The following is a 27,502-nucleotide window of genomic DNA, read 5'->3' as shown; positions in this document are numbered from 1 at the left end:
TCTTTCAGATTTTGAGATCGGGTAAAATTTTTGCTACACTGAACAAGCAAATGGTTTGTCCCCTGTGTGGATCATCATGTGCGATTTCAGATGATGAGAGTGGTTAAAGCTCTTGCTACAAACTGAACAAGCAAAGGGTTTGTCCCCTGTGTGAATCATCATGTGCGATTTCACATGTGCAGACTGGTTAAAGCTCTTGTTACAGACTGAGCAAGGAAAGGGCTTCTCCCCTATATGAGTCCTCATGTGTGTTTTCAGATCTCCAGATTGGTTTTTAAATGTGTTTCTTCAGATCTCCAGATTGGTTAAAGCTTTTGCTACAAACCGGACAAACATTGTTCTTTCCTGTTTGACTCCTCATGAATGGTGTTTTTTTTTACGATTTCATATTTTGAGACAACTTGCTGCTCAAAGACTATCTTTGTCCTTCCACATGTTGTGTCTTGTGTGGTTTCAGTGTGTTTAAAACAGACTGAGCATCACTGGCCTCCCACTCATCACTGTCTTCAGTATCAGATTCAGAACAGTGTGAAGCCCAGTCAACACTGTCGTCAGTAATGTCCGATTCAGAACTGTGTGAAGAGAGGAGCTGGTCATCACCAGTTGGTTGTGATGTTCCACAGTGCTCTACATCAGCTTGTGTTTTCATGTGTTCAGTTGAGGTGCTGGCTAGAGGCTCTGTCTCTCTGTTCTTATACTCATCTTCACTTTTCACTGCTAGTAATGTCAACGATGACCCTGCATCCTCCTCTGGTTTTTGAAGTAACTCCTCCTGCTGCTCCTCTTTAATCTGTGGAGGTTCTAGTTTCACCTGGACCGGACTGATGCTCCTCTCCTTCTGTTCCTCTTTAATCTGTGGAGGTTCTAGTTTCACCTGGACCAGACTGGGACTCATCTCCTGCTGTTCCTCTTTAATCTGTGGAGGTTCTAGTTTCACCTGGACCAGACTGAGACTCATCTCCTGCTGTTCCTCTTAAATCTGTGGAGGTTCTAGTTTCACCTGGACCAGACTGAGACTCATCTCCTGCTGTTCCTCTTGTTATAGAAATATTAATAATAATAATATTCCATTCGGGTGAAGTTTTAGATCATTTATTAGGAAGATTCAGGGAGAGAGCAACAGCATACAGATCATGAGAAGCAGGCCTCCAGGCCTGCTCCAGCAGCCCCTCCTGCAGCCCCTCGGGGCACAAGCCTCTTGAACCTCCTCTAACACAGTTCTTTATACTCCACATTGTACCAAAGATGCTATTCTAAATGGTCTTATAAGGTATGGACTAAAGATAAGAGAGACACAACCATAGCTACACAAATACACATAGCTGACACAGTGAGAGTAGCATGAAGGATTCAGATCAGCTGTTAGATTGACAGCTGTAGCTGAGTTAGATTTAGCACATTCATGTGTAGAGTGGTTGACTAAAGACCCCTGCTGTGAGTTTAAATCTCCTTAGTTCAAATACAGTTAGATAGTACAGCAATGATCGAAGAACAGGTTGGCATTCTAATTTATCCATTACATTCCAGAGTTTTTTGTTTTTGTACATGAATAATCATTCATGTACATACAACAGGAGATTTATAGAATGACAAATCAATAGACATTTTACTACCTACATGTTGATACAGTTATCTTACAGAATAGTATTTCTGCTTGTTTGGGTTTGAGAGTTCTTCTCTCATCTTTCTAGAATTTAGTATATGTGAAATCTTTTATCTGGTTGGACGTTAAATCTCAGTTTTTCCAAGGCAAAGGGCCCTTAGTGCGCATACTAATTTTTATGGGTGGATACGAATATTAATACTTCTCTCCCTTCTAAACGTTAAAAGTCCAGAGATTATGCAGTCAAAACAAATATTTCCACATTAGTGGCCAATGCCCAGTTTACTAATTTTTTAGATATCAGCTTTTATCTAGAACTCCTATATTAATTAATACAGATAGATATCAAACATATCACATGAAACATATTACAGAATAATAGATCTGCTTGTTTTAGGTTTGAAAGCTTTGAGAGCTTCTCACTCAATGTCAAATCTATATCTGTTTGTATGTTAAATCTCTGTTTCTCACGGCTGAGGGCTCCATTATCATCACGTGGAATTTGCTACCAAATGGAATTTTCATCACTCAGGCATTTTCGCTACATGGAATACAAATCTCACCGTTCTAGACGTTGACATGCCAGAGATTAGGCAGTAAGAACAAATATTTTCAGTTAGATATAGTTTTCCAGTCTTCATGGCTCTTTCCTCCATCTTACTTGGCATACGGGTCCATTTGGTTTATATTTCTGACAGTGATCTCCACTGGGCTGGTTGGGGTCCCAGTGTTCAGTGGCTCTCACGTGCGGCATGTATCTCTGTGGCAGTGATCTCCACTGGGCTGGTGGGTCCCAGTGTTCAGTGGCTCTCACGTGCTCTCTGTGGCTCTCTGTGCATTGGTCCTCCTGCTGTGGCAAAGTCTCTTGTTGTTTGTTTGACATGGTGTCGATTTCCTCACCTTCGCTGTTACATGGTGACATTGTTGGTGCTGCTCTCATGGCTGGTGACCACGCACGCTCTGCTGTGGAAAACGCATGCTCTGCTCCTTCCCTCTGGCACTTGAAGCTTGTGGTTTCCTTGTTGTCATCACAGACAGAGTAGATCGGTCTGCGAGGTTCCAATCGTGTGTAGACCTTGTTGAAGAAGATCATCAGAAGTTGATTCTGCTTGCTTCTGTAGTGCTCCTCTTTGTCCTCCATCGTCTGGATCTGGTCCGGATCTGCTTTGAGAAAATCTTCTTCCCAAAAAGTCCTTCACCCTTAAGTTCTTTTGATCAAGTATCCATAATCATAATGTTTATGATGATGAAATATTGATCCCATCCTCGTCGCCAAATGTTATAGAAATATTAATAATAATAATATTCCATTCGGGTGAAGTTTTAGATCATTTATTAGGAAGATTCAGGCAGAGAGCAACAGCATACAGATCATGAGAAGCAGGCCTCCAGGCCTGCTCCAGCAGCCCCTCCTGCAGCCCCTCGGGGCACAAGCCTCTTGAACCTCCTCTAACACAGTTCTTTATACTCCACATTGTACCAAAGATGCTATTCTAAATGGTCTTATAAGGTATGGACTAAAGATAAGAGAGACACAACCATAGCTACACAAATACACATAGCTGACACAGTGAGAGTAGCATGAAGGATTCAGATCAGCTGTTAGATTGACAGCTGTAGCTGAGTTAGATTTAGCACATTCATGTGTAGAGTGGTTGACTAAAGACCCCTGCTGTGAGTTTAAACCTCCTTAGTTCAAATACAGTTAGATAGTACAGAAATGATCGAAGAACAGGTTGGCATTCTAATTTATCCATTACAATAGCGCACCACAACACGCTAAATCCGGCAGCGAACAAGTGTCGAACACCGAATCAAAGATACAAGCACACCACGTCCTGTTAAAATGGAATACAAGTCCCCTAAAAGAGAGCATGATTATAAGGGACATTCAAGCAGGGATTACTCTAAGTTGAACGCTTCCGCCCTACCGTACACCCCCCAAGGTACACCAGCAGCTAATGCCAAGGCACCCACCACTGAACCACTGGCAAACTTCCTGGCTCGGCGAGACTTGGTGAGCTCAAGCTTATATCAGTTCGATGACAGGCCCGAAAACTACCGTGCTTGGCACTCATCCTACACCAACGCTATCAGAGGGTTAGGCCTCACAGCAACAGAGGAATTGGATTTAATGACAAGGTGGCTTGGTAAGGAATCCAGCGAACATGTCAAACGAATGCGCTCCGTGCATGTAAACAACCCAGCAGCAGCTCTTCAGAAGGCATGGGAAAGACTCCGTGAATGTTATGCAGCTCCCGAAATATTGGAGAACTCTCTTTTCAAGCGCCTGGATGACTTCCCACGAGTGACGGCGAAAGACCACAAAAAGCTACAAGACCTAGGAGATCTGCTCATGGAGCTCCAGGGTGCAAATGAGGACGGATACCTCAGGGGGCTGTCATATTTGGACACTCCACGGGGCATAAACCCCATTGTCGAGAAGCTACCTTACGGGCTCCAAGAAAAATGGATGTCTACCGGCTCCAAATGGAAGGAGGAAAATGGCAGCTGTTACCCTCCATTTCAGTATTTTGCCGGGTTTGTCTGTTACGAAGCACGAAAGCGTAACGACCCAAGCTTTTTTCTTTCCAGCAGTGACACTGCACCTGCAAAAACAGACAGACCTACCTTTAAAAGTCAAGGCTCCAGCTATCCAATCACGGTTCACCAGACCGATGTCTCCACAGGAGAAACTGATGCAAACAACCTTGTGAAAAGCGACAATGATCCACGTATAACATGCCCAATCCACGACCTTCCACATCCACTGAGGAAGTGCAGGACATTCAGAGATAAAACACTCTCGGACAGGAAGGCCTTTCTCATGGAAAAAGGAATATGTTTCAAATGTGTGTCCTCGGCCTCTCATCTAGCAAAGGACTGCAACAATGCAGTAAAGTGTGAGGAATGTGACAGCAGCTTTCACGTAACAGCCATGCATCCCGGGCCAGTGCTTCATGCACGTTAACGAGAAAACCTGTCATGGCGGGGAGTCGCATGACAGTCTATTCAGGTTAGTCTATCAAGGCTGTAGTCTCACGCCCTCAAGGAGACTTCACAGACAAGGATGTCTACAACAAAACAGTGGAGGAAAATTCAGGAATACCTACCAACCCTGCAATGCGGTCAGTGGACTGAGTCCAAAAGAAACCTTCAACATGGACATGTTGACCTGCCAAGGGACAATGAAGCTGTTCGGAACAACTGGCCAATTGCTTTGATCACCGCCACCTTAGCTAGGAAAAAGGAAAGATTACGCAATGTGGAAATGAAGACTATGGACCGAGGTTGTGCAAAGACTTTGTGTAGACTAGTCATAGTTCTGCTTCTACCTACAGAGGACTCCTATTCAGAACCCGCAGTGTAAAAGATAAGATGGTGACCTCATAAAGGTCAAGCGGATAATGTGATTTTTATTGTTTGCTGTTATGTTGCTTAGAATGGCTTTATTTTGAAAGACAAAAGTACCCTTATATTGAAAGGCCCTCTTGACAAGAAGAGGCCACTGTGACTTTAGGTCCTCTTGATGAGAAGAGGTTGTTAGTTAAGGCAGGTGTGTGAGTTTAGCTAATTGCACTGGATACAGAACAGCTGTGTGAGCCAGCAAACAGCATTTTTATGTCAGTAGCAGCAGAGAGTGCATGCTCTTCATTGCTGTCCAATTCTGATGTTTTTCATCTTACCTTCAACATACCTTCCCCAGGAGGCAATGCTGTAAGTTAGAATTCATGTGGAAGCTATAATTTCATGTTGTTGTGGCAATTTCATGTATGCTTAACTAAGACAATAAGTTAATGTTAAAAATGGCAGTTAATGGTTATTTTGTATTAAAAAATGATTGTATTTACAAGCCACTGTAAATAGAAGAGGACAACATCTCATGATACATTGTATGTTACTTTTGTTTCCAGTTTTTACTCCATGACCTGTAATGATGAGGAATCTTCAGTAAAAAGAACAAGTCCTACTTTCTGTCATTATTCTTATGGGAAGTGGAGTTTAGCTTGCTGTTGAGCTGAAGTTCAGCATACACTTTGGCAGGAACAGCACACTCAATACTCGGTCAGAATTTCCATCAAAACACAAACAAGACAACATAACAATGTATTCAACCATTCAAGAGCATAAATAGTCATTTTGTACCTGAAAAGTGGAGATTTCAATAAAGATTGTGGAACACAGTCGCTTAGAGCGTCCTCCCAAGACGGATATAGAAGACATGCCATCTCCTGTTACTTCCTGTATCAATGGAAGTGGGCGGACGCCGTTTTAGCAGACCGGAAGCAGGTTGGAGTCTATTCATTTTCAAAGGCAGAGTAGTCTCGCGTAGCCAGACAACTATTCCACAATCTCCGAATGCTATATAGAGTCAATATAGCACAACTACAACTCCCGAAATCCAATTGAGGAAACTGGCACTTCCGTTCACGAAAATATATTTTAAAATATCTTTACATTTTCTTTTTTAATTTCCATTTCTGCTAAGCAGCAAGCTAAATATACTTAAATGATTTTGATTTATAGTCGGATAAATTTGCGCGACTGTAAAGACGAAACGGAACTGGGGAGGAAGCTTCACATCCGGTTTATATTATAATTATGATCAGAGCTTCCGAGTCCCAGACATAGAGTTAAAAATAATAGAGAGGGCACCCGAAATCTCCTCCCATCCACTTGCATTGAGTTGCTCACCCAGCGCATGGGCCTAAATCACCCCTTCTTCCGGGTTGGAAATTTGGTGGGCGCGGCCTATTTAGGGCCCAGTTCGTCACAGAAGTGACGCGTTTTGCGTCACAGAAGCGCGCAGCCCCGTGCGCAAGCACGTGAGTCGAGCCCATTGGTCGAAACCGTTTTCGCTCGTTCATGTTGAGGCCCCAGGCCTGCAGTACCATGAATGGCCAGCATGTCCATTTGGCTTCAATGAAACCACTGGGTTCTGGGGGCTTGGGTCCCAGACCATAGATATAGAAACCTAGATACCTCATTGGCTTCTGCAGTTCTTTGGAGCGACCTGTTTCGTATGGTGGCCGCCATACGCGCTGTGATTGGCCAGTGCCCGTTCCCCCCCGGAAATTGGGGGAACGGGCACTGGCCAATCACAGCGCGTCTTTTCCAGGACTTGTCAGAATCTAGTTGTCCCGCCCCCATATGCCTCTCATTGGCCTACTGAACGCCCCCTTCTGTGACGCACGCGGAAATTTCCAGCTGCCCCCCAAAAGGCTCTCCGGGAAGCGGAAGCGCGCCCGCCATGCCGACGCTTCAGAGCCAGAGGAGGCGTCTACCTTTATATGTCTATGTCCCAGACAGTATGACCGGAAACATTTGAAAATTGTGGGAGGCAACAGTCTGGCCACGCGAGACTAATGGCAGAGTGAACGTCAGCTTCTGAACCATTCTTTAGCTCCATGGTCACTGAACTAAATATTGGACCAGATCGTCACAAGCCACACAATATTCCGAACATTTTGAAACATTTTTTTTTTCCAGAGAGACAAAATGTTTCTGTCCCAGCAACACACTCTCGCGGGATCTAGCACCAGTCAACATTGGACGTTCGCGAGATTTGCCGTCAGACGGCGGCGTCCGCTTAGAAGACCATTTGTAGGATTTGTGTACCATGTCGCCTCTAGTGGCTCCAATTGGGATGGTGTATCTCGATAAATTAACAATCTTTGTCTCCTCTTTACGCCCTCTGCAGCCCTGAGGAAGACTCAACAGATCACAGATTCAATGATCTCTTTCTGTTTTGTTTTACTCTGTTAATCCTTTTAAACGTTTTAACCTCTTTCATGGGGCTTCTGTACATTGTTTATTCTCACAAATTGGTTTCACATTTTATACGACTTATATGCATTTAATTTACTACAATTATAAATTAATCATATTTCGTCCCTGGATCCGTTTTGACCAATAACCTGAACATATGATAAAGTATATACAAAGTGAAAAGGATTCAGGTCTATTGATTATCTTGGTAGTAACCTAGGTGGTTTTCCACTGTAGGCCTAACCTGTAGAAAGCCTTTCTATGTACTGTTGTTTGAGCTCATATCTGCCCTATATACTGTGTGTGTTGTTTCTCCTGTGTGATAGTGTTCCCTAGTGGGCTGCATTAATCCCTGCACGGATACTCATCCATACCTCAATGCTTGAGTGAAACTGAGCCAAATCTTATACTATATATGGTGTGTGTGTGTGTGTGTGTGTGTGTGTGTGTGTGTGTGTGTGTAGACCGAAGTCTAAAGCCTGATTGATACTTTGCCATACAGCAGTGTCCCATGCTGACATTGGCAGATAATTTACATCTACAAGCTCACAACGTGTCGCGGCACACTGTCAGCTTGTAGATCATCCATTTTACGGGACACTTTGGCACCACAACGTATGAATTAGGCATGATGTAGTAAGATATCGAATTGTCCCTTTTCAGATGACGCGCACCCATCATCTCTTTTCACTCAAAGTCTGTGTGTAGGCATGTCACAATTATTACTTAATTGCCTAATCTCAACTATTTGAGATAAACGCAATTATCTTTTGCATAATCGTCATAATCATTTCCAAGTGGAAAAAGTATAATTTTCAACATTTCCCCCCAAAAATAGTGGAAATAGCAGATGTCGGCTATTTCCGCTATTCAAATAAAGTGTAAAGTTATTAAAATAGGTACATGCATCTTTTGTTTACGAAGCCTAAAAGACAAACAGAATTTTAATTTGTATTCATCATGTTCCAATGTTCAATGACAGAAACATTTAGCAGACGCTCTTAATCCAGAGCGATTTACAGTAAGCTAAGTAAACACGAGGTAATACATCAAATGCATAGAAATGGTAATCTAGGATCACAGGTAAACCAAGAACCTATCATCAGTCTAAACAGTATAATATCCCCCAAAAAAACACAATTAAATTGTTAATCGCAATTATTTTGAGTGGCAATTAATCGGCAAGTAAAATGTCATAATCGTGACAGCCCTATCTGTGTGTGAAATGTTTTGTGCCTTCATCAGTGGTGCATTATTTTGTATTACTTTTATTAGAGCCTGACTGATTTAGTGGTCTGGTCCATTTATCAGTCATTATTTGCCTTTTTTTTTTTACATCAGTGTCTGCAATTATGTCATTACAGAACAAACAAAAAAATAGCCCTACAAGCTCACACGCAACACATTGTGTGAGCGTGCAGATCTGCTATTCTTGTGGAATATGGCTTAAGTGGTTAATAAAGTTTGGTTTATGTGTTTAATTTGTATACATCAAAAAAGTTGTTATTTATTTACATAAGATGTTTTGCTTATAAGATAAATGTTTAAAAAATGTTTCCAGGATTTTCTCTTTTCTACAGGACGGCAACTCGGTTGCCTTAGCTCCCTCGGGGGTCCTTCACGGGGTGACAGTTCGCCTGTGACTGCGCGCCTCCGTCATGGTCCGAAACCAAAACCAAAACCGAAACTGAACTATTTAAGTCATCTCCGTTGGTAGGTCAGTATGTCTTGATAACACCCAATGAATGGTCAGATAAATCGCGGGTAGGTCAGTATGTCGCCTATTTCGCCCATTCAAAGGTCTAATAAGAGGTGATAATGTCCCATTCAATGCATTGATAGCATCCGAATCGGGTGGCAGCTCAGTCAAACTTCATTGTCTAATTTAGTTTTAGAGCTGAGGTTCAAAAACCCAAAAGAGAAATTAAGATGTTTGCCCGGGACCCAACTAGTGAAAATAGCAGATCTACCAGCTCAGATCTACAAGCTCACAACGCATCGCTTCGTGACGTGTTGTGAACTTGTAGATCTGCTATTTTCACTATTCTAAATTGTATTAAAATGTATTTATGGAAATTATTTGATTTATTTGATTTTATGTATGAAACACGAACAATTTTGGAATTGTTTTTAATTGAAGAAAAGGTTTTATTTATTTATTTGGGAACAAAAAAAGGGGGATATTTCCTCGCGACCCATAAAAAGTTGTCCACGACCCAAACATGGGTCCCGACCCACTGTTTGGGAAACAGTGGGTAAGAGCAAACGCCTTTCATGTGGAAGGTCGTGGGTTTGAACCCTACTCAGGGTTGACGTCAGCAAGGTCACAACGTTTCCCTAACGCCAAATCAAATAGGTTCAGATCTGAGCCAAGTCTCCTGCAGGAGGCACGTCTGAAGCCTGTCCTGGACGGGAGTCTCCAGACGTAAAAACAGATGATGATGATGAAAGGATTTGCGATTTAAAATGTTTCAAAAACATTCCAGGTTTTAAAAATGTGATTAAAAACTCCTAAGTTTGTTTTAAAAAAAATAGCAGATGCATATTAGGTTTAAAGTATGGAATCAGATCACTGACACGTTGTGAACTTGTAGATCTTCCATTTTGCTATGAATACAAGTGTCTTGACATTTTGACAGAGCATTTAGAGCAGTAAGAGAGTGCAAAAGAAACATTATACATTTTTATTTGTATACAATTAAAACTAGTCCATGAGAAGTTGAGAATAGAAAATATCAATAAAATAAAATCAATAATTAAATGACAGTGCAGAATCAATAACCTCACTAAAAGGCTGTGGCATACAGAAAGGTCTTGTTTTTTTTTTCGGAGAACATTACCACAGATGTGACAAGATTTAGGTTTAGGCAGGGATAGTCGGACTATTTAAGACTTACCTTTATTATTTACTATGTTTTTATTTATCTTTTAAAACATGATTTTCTACTTTTATTTTAATACCAAATGCTGAAATCCGAGATGAAGGAAGATACCAGCCTTCTTATACATATTTGAGACTGTTTTCCTACCGGTGATCCCAAAAGTTGTGTTAGAGAGACCACAAGATACTGTGTGTGTGCAATTAATGGCGATAAAATATTGAATTGGAACAGTGGTGCGTTAATGCGCTAATTTTGGCCAAATCATTAACCACACAAACTGCAACTAAAGTTTTTTCAATTATCATGTATGAGTCTTCATATGCATCTTCAGCTAATCGGAAATGATTTAAGCATTTCTAACAATCTGGATAAGGGCTTATGAGTCCTCAGGTGTGATTTCAGATGTTGAGATTGATCAAAGCTTTTCCTACGAACTGAACAAGCAAATGGAGTTTCCCCTGTATGAGTCCTCCCTCGTCTGTTTTCAGATGTTGAGTACGGCTAAAGCTTTTGTTACAAACTTGATATTTTTACAAGTGAATTGTAGAGATGAAGTTGTAGTCAAGCTTTTGCTACAAACTGAACAAGTAAATGTTTTTTCCCCTGTATGAGTCCTCATGTGTGCTTTCAGATTTTCAGACTTGTAGAAGCTTTTACTACAAACTGAACAAGCAAATCACTTTCCCCCTGTATGAGTCCTCATGTGTGTTTTAAAAATTTGAGATTGGTTAAAGCTTTTGCTACAAACTGAACAAGAAAAGGGCTTATCCCCTGTATGAGTTCTCATGTGTGTTTTCAGTTCTTGAGATTGATTAAAGCTTTTGTTACAAACTGAACAAAAAAGGGGCATTTCTCCTGTATGAGTGCTCATGTGTGCTTTCAGACTTTGAGTATGTCTAAAGCTTTTGCTACAAACTGAACAAGCAAATGGAGTTTCCCCTGTATGAATCCTCATGTGTGTTTTCAGAATTTGAGGTTGGTTAAAGCTTTTGCTACATACTGAACAAGCAAATGGCTTTTCCCCTGTATGTGTCCGCATGTGAGCTTTTAGACCTCGCGCATTGGTAAAGCTTTTGCTACAAACTGAACAAGCAAATGGCTTTTCCCCTGTATGAATCCTCTTGTGTGCTTTCAGGTCATGGTTATGGCTAAAGCTTTTGCTACAAACTGAACAAGCAAAGGGCTTGCAACCTGTATGAATTACCATGTGTGCTTTCAGATTATGAGTATGGCTAAAGCCTTTGCCACAAACTGAACATAAAAAGGGCTTGTCCCCTGTATGAATTACCATGTGTGCTTTCAAATGATGAGTATGTCTAAAGCTTTTGCTACAAACTGAACAAGAAAAGGGCTTATCCCCTGTATGAGTTCTCATGTGTGTTTTCAGTTCTTGAGATTGATTAAAGCTTTTGCTACAAACTGAACAAAAAATGTTTTTTTCTCCTGTATGAGTGCTCATGTGTGCTTTCAGACTTTGAGTATGTCTAAAGCTTTTGCTACAAACTGAACAAGCAAATGGCTTTTCCCCTGTATGTGTCCTCATGTGTGATTTCAGACCTTGAGTATGGCTAAATCTTTTGCTACAAACTGAACAAGCAAAGGGTTTCTCCCCTGTATGAATCGTCATGTGAATTTTCAGAGCATTGGATCGTCTAAAGCTTTTGCTACAAACTGAACAAGTAAAGGGCTTGTCTCCTGTATGAGTCCTCATGTGTGTGTTCAGATGATCCTTGCATTTACAGACTTTGACACACTCTGTACAACAAATGCTTTTCTTTCCTGTTCGACTCCTCATGGATGTTGTTTGTTTTAATGATTTCATGTTCTGGGACAACTTGTTGCTCAAAGACAACCTTTGTCCTTTCACACGTTGTGTCTTGTGTGATTTCAGTGTGTTTAAAACAGACTGAGCATCACTGGCCTCCCACTCATCGCTGTCTTCAGTATCAGATTCAGAATACGCCCAGTCATCACCGTCCTCGGCAATGTCAGATTCAGAACTGTATGAAGATAGGAGCTGGACATCAATAGTTGGTTGTGATGTTCCACAGTGCTCTACATCAGCAGTATCAGATTCAGAATACGCCCAGTCATCACTGTCCTCTGCAATGTCAGATTCAGAACTGTATGAAGAGAGGAGCTGGACATCAATAGTTGGTTGTGATGTTCCACAGTGCTCTACATCAGCTTGTGTTTTCACGTCTTGAGTTGAGGTGCTGGCTAGAGGCTCTGTCTGTCTGTTTTCATAATCATCTTCACTTTTCACTGCTAGTAATGTCAACGATGACCCTGCAGCCTCCTCTGATCTTTGAAGTAACTCCTCCTGCTGTTCCTCTTTCACCTGGGCCAGACTGGGACTCATCTCCTGCTGTTCAGGGGAAACCTCCTCTTTACACACAGGAAGGGTTGTGAGATCTACGAGGAGGAGAGAGGAGGTAACATCAGCAGAGGTCAAATCAATTTATATTCTCATTGTATCAGATTTATTCTTCTTCTCCTAATTGGTTTGTTTAATATTGATTATTGTAATGTCTCTTTGCATTGTGTGTGTGAGTGACCCTTTGTGCACAAAGTATGTATTAGTGTTAACTGTTCATATCGTTGCTGTTGTGGAGAAACCTCACATCTCCACATTTAATGTAGTAAATGTATGCCCTACAACAGTGTCTCACAAAAGTATAGCCAAAAAATCTACAAGCGTTGTAAGCTTCTAGATCTGTCATTGTTGCTTTAAAAAAAATGCTGTCAACGAATATTCCACATTCAAATATAGATAAAGACAGTATATAAATACTTGATTAACATTTAAGATACAAATGAAAAAATAAATGCCTGGGTGCCTGTAACCTTACACAGCAGCTGGATTTGCGAGATCACAGAGCCAGCAATCTGACTACAGCTTCAATCTTCCCTTGCAATCCACTAGGAAAAAACGGACGTTGAATCACACATCGTCACTTTAATTGATTCAAAATTCTAACTTGGGTCAAGCTGAAATGGGCGATCCACTTGGTAATGATGGCAGACATTTTACAAACTGTGACTCGACCAAACAAGCTATCTAAAAACTCTGTTTGGAATTGTCTCTCATGGTAAATGTCCTTCGTGTGACATTTCCTGTGTACATTAACTTAATTTAATTAAAACGTTACAAAGGTGTAGGTTATAATGAGTCTCACTGAATAGATTGGTTTATAATTTCCTGTTTCATGTCAAGGTCAGTTATTTTCTGTTCCTACCAGTGAGGAGCCCCCACCGGTAGAACGTAGACTGCTTCGTCCTACTTGTAATCCGACAACAAAATTCCCTCTCGGGGACTTTGATATGGTCCGCTGTTCAACAGTTAAAATCCTTATAGTCAATAAGCTTCATTGGTTATTATATTGGATATGTTTAGACCTTAACAACAAAATTTAGCGAGACTGTTAACAGCCATACATTTTCTTATGGTCTCCCCTTTTCAACCGTGAAACGATACTACACCCGCCAATAGGATCACATCAAACTTATTTGTCTCATTGTTATTTGAACTTTTGGTTCAAAGCAGATGTTTAAAAGTGGTCAAGGTATTGGATCCCATATACAATACCATTGTTGTACAATATAACCAGGAGAAATACATAATAATGAATAAAATCCATCGTGACAATACTATTCAGACATCACTTTAAATGCATGAATTAGAATATTTATTAAGGATTTAGCGATACAGGGTAAAGATAGATCAGACCGTATAGTACAGTAGTTGTTACAAATTAGAAAGATTAGAATAAAATATAAAATAAAAGTCCCTGTCAGTAAACTCCCTACCAGTCTGATTATTAAATAACTTAATATACAGTAATTTAGATAGGCAGAAAAGGTGGTGATCAAACACTTCCCAACCATTACAGCCTCACGCAATTCTGGCTTGAATAGCCAGAGAGCTTGGGGTTCCTGTAATCATCCCAAAGAAGGTTTGGCTGACTTTGAGTCCTTTACTCCCGATTGAGCCCATGTTCTCAAGCTGTAGAGTGTAGACAAGCCATACTCACATGAATATCGCCAGAAACAGCTATTCGAGGCAAGAGACAGACGATGCCTGAATTCTTAGCTGAATCTGACTCTGAAAATATCCTAAGTATGGTAGTAGTTGCCTCCTCGTAAAAATGTGTCATTCCTCTGGGTGGAGTGCCATCAATTGTACAACCCATTTTACTCATTATACTCATCACCTGCCTCTTAGATATCATTACTAACCGTAACAATCTTAAAATAGCTCTCGCTCCTCCCAGTCTCCTGACATTCAGGTCACTAGGTCAAATGTGAAGTGACAATTTTTACTACAAAAAGTTACTATGACCCAGACACCATGGCGCTGCACCTGTGTCACGTTTAAAGTTCCACTACCATGAACTGGGTTTAAAGTCATAATAATACTATGATATTGAACGTTTAAACTTCCAAACGTTAAAGTTTACTGTGCCCCTCCTATCACCATGGCCTTGGTTAAAGGTTACAGTTAACTATGCCATCATGACGCCACTACGCTGCTACTTTCGCCGATGTTTTGGAATTCCAGACTCTTCAGGCAGAGCGGCTCACTAACATTGTTTTTTGGAATCGTCACAAAATGTTATCATAACATGGCTTCCCTAGCAGAACAATTAGCTTACACAGTTAACAGAGTAGCTATGGTTACGCACTTTCAGATCTGACTGTTATCTGTCTACTATGCTTCTAACTTCAGCAGTAATACACACACAGTTTCCATTAGAAATGCATTACATTGTAATTAGTGACAACACATTATTAAGAAAGTAATCAAAGCAGATCACAGCAACACATCACATTAGTAATTGAATAGTACAGATTATGTCTCACACACGAACAGCTCTCTCATGTATTGTTTCTTCATTCTCTAGCATATTCTCTTTGGCTACCTCATGGCATCAGATGTGTATAGGATTTCCTCTCTAGTCAGTAAGAATACTTTGAGGATTCTAACAGGGGCCCTCATCCAAGGTCACTTTGACTATGCATGCACCTCATGGTATCACAACACCATTACATGGCTGCGGCCACACTGGCTCACGACAGCATAGAGGCAAATAATCCACTAGGACCAGAGAGTCCGGTTGTTTGTGTTAAGTGCAACAACGCTAAAGTAATATACGATCGGCAGTTCACATTAGAATTACGTGCGTCCAGTAGTTTTGGGACGGTAGATGCGGTAACTATGGACGCTCTGCAAAGTCTCGTGTTGCTATGCCGGCGAGACCCAGAGGCCCGTGAGGCAGCGGCGTCTCTCACCGGCACTGGCGGGCCTAGGAGGCGACGAAGGCGGTGCGACAGGAGGTGGAAGCGGGGGAGCCGCGGCGGGCTAACAGCCAAGCTGAGGGCTAACCCATGTAGAACACCAATTCCATCCATTCTTCTCTCAAACGTTTGCTCTTTGGAGAAACAAATGGACTTTATGAAGCTGGATTTAACAAAAAATCGGGAGATGAAGGACTGTTGCGCTATGATTCTAACAGAGACATGGTTAAAATCATCTGTACCGGACAATGCTGTTGCCATGGAGGGACTAACAACTTTCCGTTGGGACAGGAGCTGTGCTCTCAGTAGTAAAACCTGAGGCGAGGGGGCGGTGTGTGTGCATTTACACTAACAATAGATGGTGCAACAATGCCACAGTGGTCGCTAGTCACTGCTCTTCTGACATTTTATTTACCCAGGGAAATTACTACGATTGTAATCACAGCAGTGTACATTCCTCCCAGTGCAAACACTAAGGAGGCACTACAGGTACTATACCGTTCCATCAGTGAGTTGCAAACCACACATACAGAGGGGGTCTTCATTGTGGCTGGGGATTTTAACCAGGCTAACATGAAGACAGTTCTACCTCAGTTCTATCAGTATGTGGACTTTTCAACCAGGGGCAAGAAAACACTGGACCGGGTCTACACTAACATCAAGAGTGCCTTTAGAGCAGCCCCACGTCCCCATCTTGGCTCCTCAGACCACTGTTCTGTGATGCTGGTCCTTGCATATAGGCCCATGCTCACTAGGATAAAACCTGCAGTTAAGCAGGTGAGGGTCTGGCCTGAGGGTGCTATGGATTAGAGCCCTACACGGGCCGAAAATGTGGGCCCTAGCCCGGCCCTGGCCCGTGGTATTTCAACCCGCCCGGCCCCTGGCCCGTAGGTGGCGCAATTTTACAGCCCAAGCCCGTGCCCGACACCTCTTTATTTATTTATTATTAATTAATTAATTATTTTCAAGCGTGTGCTTTCACTGCTGCACGCTACGCAGCGAGCTGCTGGCACTCTCGCTCTGGTAAAAACAAACCCACAAGAAGTCAAGACAAGAACACAACAATCAAATCAAGTATAGGCAGCAGTGTGCCCTTTGCGTGATCCTCATCCAGCCAGCAGCAACAACAAAAAAGGATTATGGCCTACCTTTCTTTGAGGTAAACTGTGAAGAATAATATTGCAAAAATAGTTCCAGTCCGCAACACGTTTTTGATGTGTGCGCGACATGTGTGTGTGTGTGCCCCGGTGTTGTTGTCACGTGACTACTACTAGCAGCGTGCAGGCTGCTGCTGCAACGCAGCGAGAATGGAGTGGACAACCATGCACTATACCGGAGTTCCGTGAGAGGCGGATTATTTTACCAGGGTGAAATTATGTGCACAAAATGTTCGGTGAGCCTGAGCCCGGCCCTAGGCCCGATGGTCAAATACAGAAACGGCCCTAGCCAGGCCTGTTTTGGCGGGCCCCGCCGGGCCTGCAGGGCTCTACTATGGATGCACTACAAGACTGCTTCAAGTGTACAGACTGGGACATATTTAGGGAGGCGGCAACAGAGGGACAACACACTGATGTGGAGGAGTATGCTGGGACTGTGTCTTGCTACATTTCTAAATGTATGGAGGATGTTAGTGTTGTTAAGAACATCAGAACACGAGCCAATGAGAAGCCTTGGATGAACAGCGAGGTACGGGCACTGCTGAGGGTGCGGAATAATGCTTTTAGGGCAGGAGATGGTGGGGAGCTCAGGACAGCAAGAGCCAACCTGAAACGTGCCATCAGAGTTGCAAAACGTGCCTACAGTCGGAAAATCCAGGGTTTCTTCCAGGACCCTAAGGACTACCGGCGCATGTAGCAGGGTATTCAGTCCATCACAGGCTATAAGGGGGCTCCATCATCCTGTGAGGACAATGAGGAATTACTCAATGAGCTCAATAATTATTTTGCACGCTTTGAAGCAACAAAGAACATCCCTGCAAGGAAAACTATTCCTCTTCCAGATGAGCAGGTACTCAGTCTGGACTTGGCTGATGTCCGGAGGACCCTGAGAGGTATCAACGCCCGGAAGGCGGCGGGCCCCGACAAGATTCCAGCTCGGGTGCTAAAGGAATGTGCGGATCAGCTGGCCCCGGTCCTCACAGACGTCTTCAACATCTTGTTAAGCCAGGCTGTTGTCCCTTCATGTTTCAATAATGCTATAATAATTCCAGTGCCATAACATCTCTCCATGATTACCGCCCAGTGGCACTCACCCCGATTATGATGAAGTGCTTCGAGAGGCTGGTAAAGGCTCACATCGTTTCCAAACTCCCCCCCACATTTGACCCGTTCCAGTTTGCCTACCATGCTAATCGCTCAACAGAGGATGCCATTGCCTCTGTCCTACACCGGAGCCTAGCACATCTGGAGGGGAAGAACACCAGTGTGCGTATGCTGTTCTTGGACATCAGCTCAGCATTCAACACGATCATTTATGCATTTCATGTATATGTTTAATGACAATAAAAATGTATCTATCACTATGGCCTTAAAAACAAGGCTCCAGACATCCCAAAACAAACTTGTAAGGCTTGGCTTACACCTCATCTAACCCCTGCTCACTTTGCAAGGATCGGATGGCTCATGGTAGAGGACAGAGTACAGCAACTTGCCTGGGCCACAAGATAAACCACAACGTAAAGATACCCATGTACCTGTCAAAATACTTCAAAAACATAAATGAAGTACACAATCACAACACCAGAGGTAGCTCCACTGATCACATCCAGCCCAGATTTGACACAAACAAGGGGTTGAATTAGCTCTCCTGCTATGCAACATAGCAGGAGAGCTATGTCGAACGTTTTACTGTACATAGTTTAGAAAGAAAAAATAAGAAAAAAAAGAAATATTTATATGATGTTCTGCATATTAGTGTATATCTGTCTGTCAATTAATGTCTCTATGAATTGAGTACAAAAGGACTACAACTGAAACAAGTCATTGGCTTTATTGGGCTTTTTAAATCCTATTTAATTGACCTTGTATTTGAACTGTAATTTCTTTTCTTTTCTTTTTATCCCACGATTTTGTAACCCCATCTTTTTCACCCAGTGCCAATTGTCGAGGTAATCCTGGGCACTACACTCCCTCTGTCAACCTAGGGAGAGCTCAGAGAGCTCATGCCTCCTTCAATGCATGAGAGCTAACAAGCCTTCTTATCACCCGACAGGGGGGAGTTTCCCCGGTTGGACGTAGCGCGTGGAAGGAACACGTTATTCCAACCAGTTCCTTTCCCCTCCATCAGGCGCCCCTCCTGACCAGGGGGAGGCATCTCTCTCTCTCTCTCTCTCTCTCTCTCTCTCTCATACAAATAATACAGAATAAGAGAACAAAAACATTAAAAAAAGGGGGTGAAAAAAACTATATGTACAAGAACAGGGGGGGGTCGGCTGTCTAACAGGAAAATGGTACTACCTCCTCTTTTGGCCTCAGGTGAGTTTTTAAGGCTCTTTAAATGAGCCCAGCGAACTGCATTTTTTTGAGGGATGGGGTTAGACTATTCCAATCCTGGGTGGCAGTGCTGTAGAAGGAGAATTTGCCCATGTTTGTTTTATGGGTGGGTGGTACCAAATTGTTGTTAACGCTCCCTCTAGTATTGTGACTGTGGGTGTCGCTAACTTTTTGGAGGTATTTACTCTTTAGATATGCGGGAATAGGGGGCATATCGGGCAAATTTGCATTTACAATTTTGAAGACCAGTCCCATTTTTAGTTGTTTAACCCTGTCTTCCACCCTGAGCCAGCCTAAGCTGGCAAAATGGGTGGGAGAGAGGTGGGTCATGGGCCCCAGTCCAAGGAGTAGCCGAATCAGTTTGTTTTGGGAGGTTTGAAGCTTAGTCAGTGACACCGGATGCTGAGGTGTTGGAGTACCAAGAGGTGCAAGCATAGTCAAAAAGTGGCTGAATCAGGGCCCCTGAGAGGGTCCTGAGGGCCTGAGGGTTGACAAAAGAGGAAACTCTGCCCATAAATTTGGTTCTCTGGTTTACTCTTTTGACCACCTTTGTCGCCATGCTTTCACCTGTCAGGTATTTGTCAAGAATGCAACCCAAATAGGTAATCTCTTCTTTGCTAGAGATAATTGTGCAGGGGTAGACATTAAGGGAAATTTGCCACTGGCCCTCCGGTCCAGTGACCCCACCATTGTAACCACTGGCCCAGGACTTTCGTCAAGTATCGATCCCATAATAAGGAAAATGTATGAATTTGATTCCGAATTTTCCCTAAAGTAAAATGTATTTTCCCGTAAAATAAACAAGCAAAAAACCTCACTTCTGCTGCCTATTACATATCATGTGTAAATATTTATTTTGTATAACTACTACAGCTATCTATAGATAGGCCTAAAGCATGTTCATTATACAAATAATTGTATGACAATCATTCTAAAAGTAACCCATTCTGATTTCCGAATGGGGAAATATGTAGTTGTTTTTAAAAATGTTATTATGCACTTTCTGCTTGTCTGTCATTGTTAGGAGGTAGATATATAATATTAGGCATTGGCTACTGTACTGTTAGCCCTGCATTGGGGTTTATGCATAAATAGTACATCATATACTGTGTAGGCTACATTCCTGCTACAGCTAATCATTTATACAGCACAGGCTGATTTAGACCAGTGGTTCTCAACCTTTTCAGGCCATGACCCCCCCCCAAATGATCATATTTGAACTGGGGACCCCCCACCCTGACAGGCTCTTAGAATTGTAGGAGTAGAGGCATACAGATTTTGTTCCACAGATAAATATTGTGAAAATAGCTGATCTACAAGCTTTAAGCTTTAAACCTGTTTGCATCGCCTATTTGAAAATAGCCGATGCATCTTTGGGGTCCATTAGCTCTAGTCCATAACGTTATAAGGAGTTAGAGAACTCCTTCTAACACTAGTTTGGACCAGAGCTAAGGGGTCCATGACATGCAAATATTTGAGAACCACTGCTAAATAATAATTAAAACATGTGGAAGCAAGCCCAAATACGCAACTGCACTTTAGAAACAGGCCCAAAAAAGCCCAATATTTACAAGCAAACAAAAAAAGAAGCCCAAAGTCGCTTACAATAATCAGCTAATGATTTTCTGCGGTACAACGGTGAAAAGCCGACCTACAAGCTCACAGTATGTCACAAATGCGACGTGTTGTGAGCTTTTAGATCGGCGATTTCTAGCAACATCCACAGGCATTCAAAAACATCAGAACGACCTATGGAATGCAGTCGGGTCTCACTCATCCTCAGAAAGTTGTGTTAGACTATTAGCCTATTAATGTAAATGAGGAGACGAATGATTTTGAATAGCTAACACTAGCTTTTAGGCTAGCTGGCATTACTGTCGGTATGGTCACCTCCTTACAATTAATAATCAGTCGGATTATTATCCATATTATCCCGTTTCAGCACCAAGGAGTTGGAGATCTCTCCCCCTCTCTCCCTCGATGTAGGCTGGCTGACACAGCTGGACTGCACAGTGCGTGTTTGATGCACTGTTTACATATAACATTATCGTTCTTTGGTGTGGACGCACATAATAGTTATCGTGCTCGCTTTTAACTTATCTTATGCAAGCCAATTCTAGCGGTCTCGCCAGTGGTTGAAACTTTCTCTCCCTCTTTTTCGTCTCCTACTGCTTTTCACTCTGGCAACTTCTTTTTTCTGTATTTGTTTTTACCTGGTGTTTGACCGAATACTGGTGGTTTTAAAAACATTTTGAAAATGAATGAAAAGGTCCAAGGATGACGGGAAAAGGCTCTTCTGTGAGCCTGCCCTGCTTGAGTACATGAACGTGCTCGTATATCGCGGGCGAGCAGTGAACTGCCTGCTGCGAGGTGCGCTGAGGTCCGGGTTAGAGCCACAGCAGACCGCTCTGTTTTTGAGACATTCCAAATATATTATTTAACTATGTTTTAACGGTAATTACGAGACGATTTTACAGAAATGTTAACAGAACACAGTAGTACAGGGAAATTATGTGAAATTATTAGATGTTAATGTTTTACATTTTTATTTTCAAGGCATTATTTTCACTGGCCCCACCGGGCAAGTGCTTGGTGCGTTCTGCTGGCCCTGACGGTTTAAAAAGTACATCTGGGCCACCGGGCCATTTATAATGTCGACCCCTGTTGTGTCATCGACTTTGACCTTGAAATCATTTACATCCATCTGTCTGAGGGAATGTTTGGTCCCAAAGAGAATGGATTCAGTTTTCCCAAGGTGTAGTGACAGTTTGTTATCGGTAAGCCAAGTATGGATTTTGTTGAGTTCGGAGCTGAGCGCTTCCTCAACTTGCAACTTGTCCTCTCCCGAGATCAGGAGTGCAGAGTCATCACAGGAACAATTTGCAGTTACAGGCAGCTTTCATGTCGTTAATGTATAGAAGGAACAGTAACGGCCCTAGAATGCTGCCCTGAGGAACCCCACAGCTCACCGGGAGGGATGAGGACATGGTTCCGTTGATGTCAACCACTTGTTCTCTACCCTCCAGGTAAGATCTCATCCAGTTTAGTGATGTGCTATCAAAACCAATCGTATGGTTTACAGAGTCGAACGCTTTTTGGAGGTCCAACATGACCATGCCGCAGTATTTGCCCACAGTATTTGCCCGCGATCCAGACTTGAATGTACTCTGCTCTTCTTGATAAAGTTAGTGTGTGTGTGTTACTCACAGCCTGTCTCAGTGTCAGTGCAGTTGTTATCCTCAATGGTGAAGATGGGAGGCATAATGGCAGCAGTCCTCCAGGGGGCAGCAGAGCTCAGGTCTTCGCTCAGGGCTGCCGAGTTGTAGGAATCATTGGTAGACATCTGCTTTATAGCACACACACACACACACACACACACACACACACACACACACACACACACACACACACACACACACACACACACACACACACACACACACACACACACACACACACACACACACACACACACACACACACACACACACACACACACACACACACACTTTAGCTATATCATAATTAATAATAATAATAACTTTGTTTGTATAGCACCTTTCATACAAACATGTAACCCAAAGTGCTTCACATAAGATAATAACTAGTAGAATGCCAGAAAAAAACGGAACTGGCAAACAGAAACATAACTAAACAGTGTAGTTAAACTAAAGACCAAGTCAACGTAGGGCAGAATTATACACATTAATCATAGTAGAAATAGCAATACAATATAAAAATAAAAGTAATACAAATAGTAAAAAAGTATGAAACGTGAACACAAGATGAATTTAAATAAATGCAATAAAAAGATAGGAAAAAAAGTGGTGTCCTTATTTATGTCATGTCATTATAGGTGAATGTTTTTTTTTTGTTTATAACCGGATTTTTTAATATAGTTTCGCTGCTGTTAATCTCAATGCATCATACGGTCTTCTTTTTCTGATTCTTCATTCACCATAAAGTAATGTTATAAAAACTAAAATTATCCTTGAATTCAATACTTCATGTGGTAAGTAAACAATTTAAATAAATAAAATGCATAGGCACACACACACACACACACACACACACACACACACACACACACACACACACACACACACACACACACACACACACACACACACACACACACACACACACACACACGTTACTGTACTAAACACAATCAAAAAGCAAACAATGTGTGTTGAACCAATAATGGCCACATGCTGTCTTGTACAATGAGCGGATACTGGCTCTGGTCCGTAGCATTAGAAGGAGTTCTCCTTAACAATATGTGACTTTTAGGGCATTGTCCTCATGCCACCGGTAGGCGTAGCGCAGCCTAAGTATAAGGATAATTCCTTTTAACAAGTCCGTTCATGAAAGTCCTTGCGGTTTTGTTTCCAATGAGGGCCTGTGAGCAATTAGGGGTTAAGAGAGTCTTGCTCAGGGACATATTTCATTTCATCGACACATTTGCTGGCCTCGCCTGGAATCGTACCTGGGGCAACCAGGGCCTCTGGCTCCCTAGGCGGGCTCACTGACCACTCAGCTATGGCCGCCTCTCGACTTTAGTAAAAAATAATAACTTCACTCTTTCTCTACTCACCAAAACAAATACGGTTTTAAGATGTTGAAAGCCTACTTTCCTTGATGGAAACACTCTGAGCCCCCCACCGCCCAACTCCCGTCTAAAATACACTTTTCAGCCAGAGAAGAAAATATTTCACTGGAAGGATATATTTTAGTTACTCCACTGCGCCTCCTACAGATCTAGTCAAAGGCATTTTTCTATTGACAAGATCTATAGGGGGCACAGTGGAGTAACTAAACATTTTTACCCGCTTGCTGAAAGCTGGCGGGTCTACAGACAGGCTGGGCCACTTGACACCTATGCGACACCTATTTGTCATTGGCTGTCCTGGCTGTCCTTCACTACTTTAAGCCAATGGGGACACTTTCCCGTTTAAGCCAATGCCTCTCCTCCTTTACAGCACCCGCCTCGATGTTGCTCACATGTTGCAAACACAGCAGCTATTGGTGAGGGCGGCTCCAGCTAAACAACAGGCCGCTCGATGTTCGTTTGTATGGAAGAATTTCACTGTAGATGTGGACAAAAACAACGGTGGAGTGACGAGGCTAGTCGACGATTTTAGCATTGTTAGCTTGACGTCAAGCGTCATGGTTGAACTTACACCTGGTGTTTGCATTTCTCCATTTACAACTCGTACATCTACATAAACGTTCAGATTTCAAATATAAAGTGCTTATCTCATGGCTACGGGTGTTATAATTATACACGGGCCCTCATAAGTACCCGTATCTTCCGTATCGTTGAATAAACAGCATTTTGATCCGATTGGTGGCCATTGTCTCCGTTTTTCTCAACTACGCGGCTGTAGCGGTTGGGGGGTGTATGCACTCTGATACATTATAACTCTATGAGAAAATGGCCGCCGATCGGAATAAAATGCTTTTTAATTAACAATACGGAAGATACGGGTACTTAGACCCACCCGAAATGACGTGTCACATCCGTGGCCATGGGGTAAGCACTTTATATTGCAAATCTGAACGTTTATGTAGATGTACAGGCTGTAAATGAACAAAGTGCAAACGCCATGTTGCAGTTCAACAAAGACGTCACGACGACATGTAGCCGTTTATTTGCAGTGGTGGAAAGTACCTAAGTACATTTACTCAAGTACTGTACTTAAGCTCACATTCGACGCGTTGTGAGCTTGTAGATCTGCTATTTTCAAATATTTAGTACTTTTGGTACTTCAAGTACATTTTGATGCCAATACTTTTGTACTTTTACTCAAGTACATTTTTAATTCTGGACTTTTACTTGTAACAGAGTATTTTTATATTGCAGTATTGGTACTTTTACTTAAGTAGAGAATTTGAGTACTTTTCCCACCACTGCTTATTTGGCCTTGCTTTCAAGACTCTTTTTGAAAATAGCTGTATTTCACCTCAAGTGGCGAAACTGGTCGTTTCTTTTGGGCTTGTTTTCATAGACCTCGTAGCTTGTTTCTCTCACAGCACAACACCAGCACTGGATTTTATCAATACATTTACTTACATCGGCAATTTGAAAATTGCCGATCTACAAGCATGCATTGTGAGCTTGTAGATCTGCTATTTTCAAATAAATATTTTATTAAATCTATTATGATGATGATTACTTAATATGCTCAATTTCTTTTTTTTATAATTAACCAGTTGAGGTACTTTTACTTAACTGGAGTATTTCCAATTATCAGTACTTTTACTTCTACTCAACTACATCTCACAGGCAAATATTGTACTTTTACTCCACTACAATTATTTGAAAACTTTAGTTACTTTATAGATATACACATACAACACTAGCACTGGATTGTATCAATACATTTACTTACATCGGCAATTAGAAAATTACCGATCTACAAGCATGCATTGTGAGCTTGTAGATCTGCTATTTTCAAATAAATATTGTATTAAATCTATTATGATGATGATTACTTATTATGCCTTTTTTTTACAACACAGATCCTCTATGGGGGTCCCTGGCACTAAATAAAGTGGACAGCTGACTGAAAGGTGTCAATGGGGGAGTGATTAGAGGAGTGGCTAGGCTGAATAAATTACCCATTGTTCACGCCCATTACCTGGAGCTGAGAGGTGCTCCGAAGTGACAATTCTTTAGAAGGGATTATCTCAGTTTGCACTATTATAGATAACCAGATTCAAATGATCACATCTTCTTCAAATATGTTCCAATTTTGAAAAATGCCAACTTGCGGCATAAAGCATTGTACCCAGTCACATATAACCCCCCATGCAAGATCTGTGTGAATTTGGAAAATATTCATACATTTTCAAAACATTTTTTTCCCAGATTTTTCTAGCCGATCTACGAGCTCACAACGAGCTTGTAGATCGGCTATTTTCAAATATTCAATGTATTTCTATATAGGTTTAAACTTTAAAGTGCTTGGGTGGCCTATATATAGTCGTTTCTTTTGAGATTGTTTTCATAGACCTGGTTGCTTATTTCTCTCGCCAAATCTGGCAACATCGTTCAGAACAGAGGCATAATCCTCGGACGTTCATAATGCCACGGAGTTAAAAAGTATTCCAGTCTTGATGATGACGAACCTTTATGTACATGTAGACCTACTCTATAGGCCTAAAGTGACAAAGGAATTATATCCCCTCATACCTGCAACCTACAAAGACATAATGGCCTGGCTGCAACAGAGAAGGCGTGCACGTGTTCTAAATGTTTTAACAACACCCGGTTGCATTGGCTGGGACATTCTGCACAATGAGCCTGCCGCAAGCGGGTATATTATGACTGTCATTTCTTGTTTATTTCCTTCCAGTGAAATATTTTATTTTCTGGACGAAAAGTGTATTTTACAAGGAAGGTGGGGGGCTGATTGTCTTGACTCTTTCCACCAAGTAGAGAAGGCTTTCAACACATTAAAACCGTCTTTGTTTTGGTGGGAAGCAAAAGTGTATTCTTTAACTTTACTAAAGTCAAGAGACATATTGTTAAAGAGAACTCCTTCTAACTTTATGGAACAGAGCAGTGTTGCCAAATTTTGCGAGAGAAAGAAGCAACCAGGTCTATGAAAACAAGCCCTTCTCCCTTTAAACATATACATTGGTTATTTGAAAATAGTCGATCTACAAGCTCACAACGCGTCGCAAGTGTGAGTTTGTAGATCTTCTATAAAAAATATATTTTAAAAATCTTGAAGAAAATGTTTTAAACATTTTCACAGAAATCTTGAGTGGGAGTCCCACTAGTCCCTGGCATGAAATATTTTCAGATGGGGGTCCTCAAACAAATACATATTAATTTGGGTGTCCTTGACTTGAAAATGTTAAGCCCAAAAAACCGCAAGAAACTTTACAGAAAAACTAGCACAAAGTCGCTTATAATAAGCGGACATGGCAACACTGGACCAGAGCTAAGCGGATACATGACACTAACCGTTAGCAACTAGATGCTATAAATGCTATCTTAGCATTTAGGCTATAGCTGTTCAAGGCTAACACGACACTTCTAAACCACTCAATACTCGGTCAGAATGTTCATCAAAACACAAACAAGACAACATAACAATGTATTCAACCATTCGAGAGCATAAATAGTCATTTTGTACCTGAAAAGTGGAGATTTCAATAAAGATTGTAGAACACAGTCGCTTAAAGCTTATCTCCTCTTTACTACCTCTGCAGGCCTGAGGAAGACTCAACAAGCAGATCACAGATTCACTGATACTTTTTTACTCTGTTAATCCTTTTATACGTTTTAATCTCTTTCATGAGACATAGTTTATTCTCACTTATTGGTTTCACATTTTAATGGATTTAATTTACTAAAACGTACTTATAATTTATAAGTCAAGTCAAGAAAAAATATGATTCATTTATAAGTTATAAATTCATGATATTTTGTCCCTGGATCAGTT

The 27,502-nt window shown here is 41.7% G+C and overlaps 1 protein-coding gene across 1 annotated transcript; it reads right to left on the bottom strand.

Annotated features, from left to right (window-relative positions):
• Nucleotides 1-415: 415 nt before the first annotated feature.
• LOC308078280 (uncharacterized protein) lies at nucleotides 416-27,275 on the bottom strand (the record flags this gene model as incomplete). The annotated part of the gene is made up of 4 exons (XM_080419401.1): nucleotides 27,194-27,275; nucleotides 22,251-22,386; nucleotides 12,596-12,669; nucleotides 416-937 (listed from the first exon to the last, which is right to left on the bottom strand). The coding sequence occupies exons 2-4, from the start codon at nucleotides 22,384-22,386 to the stop codon at nucleotides 416-418; spliced, it is 732 nt and encodes a 243-aa protein (XP_080275527.1). The 5' UTR covers nucleotides 27,194-27,275.
• Between the last annotated feature and the right edge of the window lie 227 nt (nucleotides 27,276-27,502).

This window comes from Gymnoscopelus braueri (genome assembly GCF_963280865.1).
Source record: "Gymnoscopelus braueri genome assembly, chromosome: 22".
Taxonomy (NCBI): domain Eukaryota; kingdom Metazoa; phylum Chordata; class Actinopteri; order Myctophiformes; family Myctophidae; genus Gymnoscopelus; species Gymnoscopelus braueri.
Note: the sequence above shows the minus strand (reverse complement) of the source record. Positions and strands in the feature narration are given on the sequence as shown.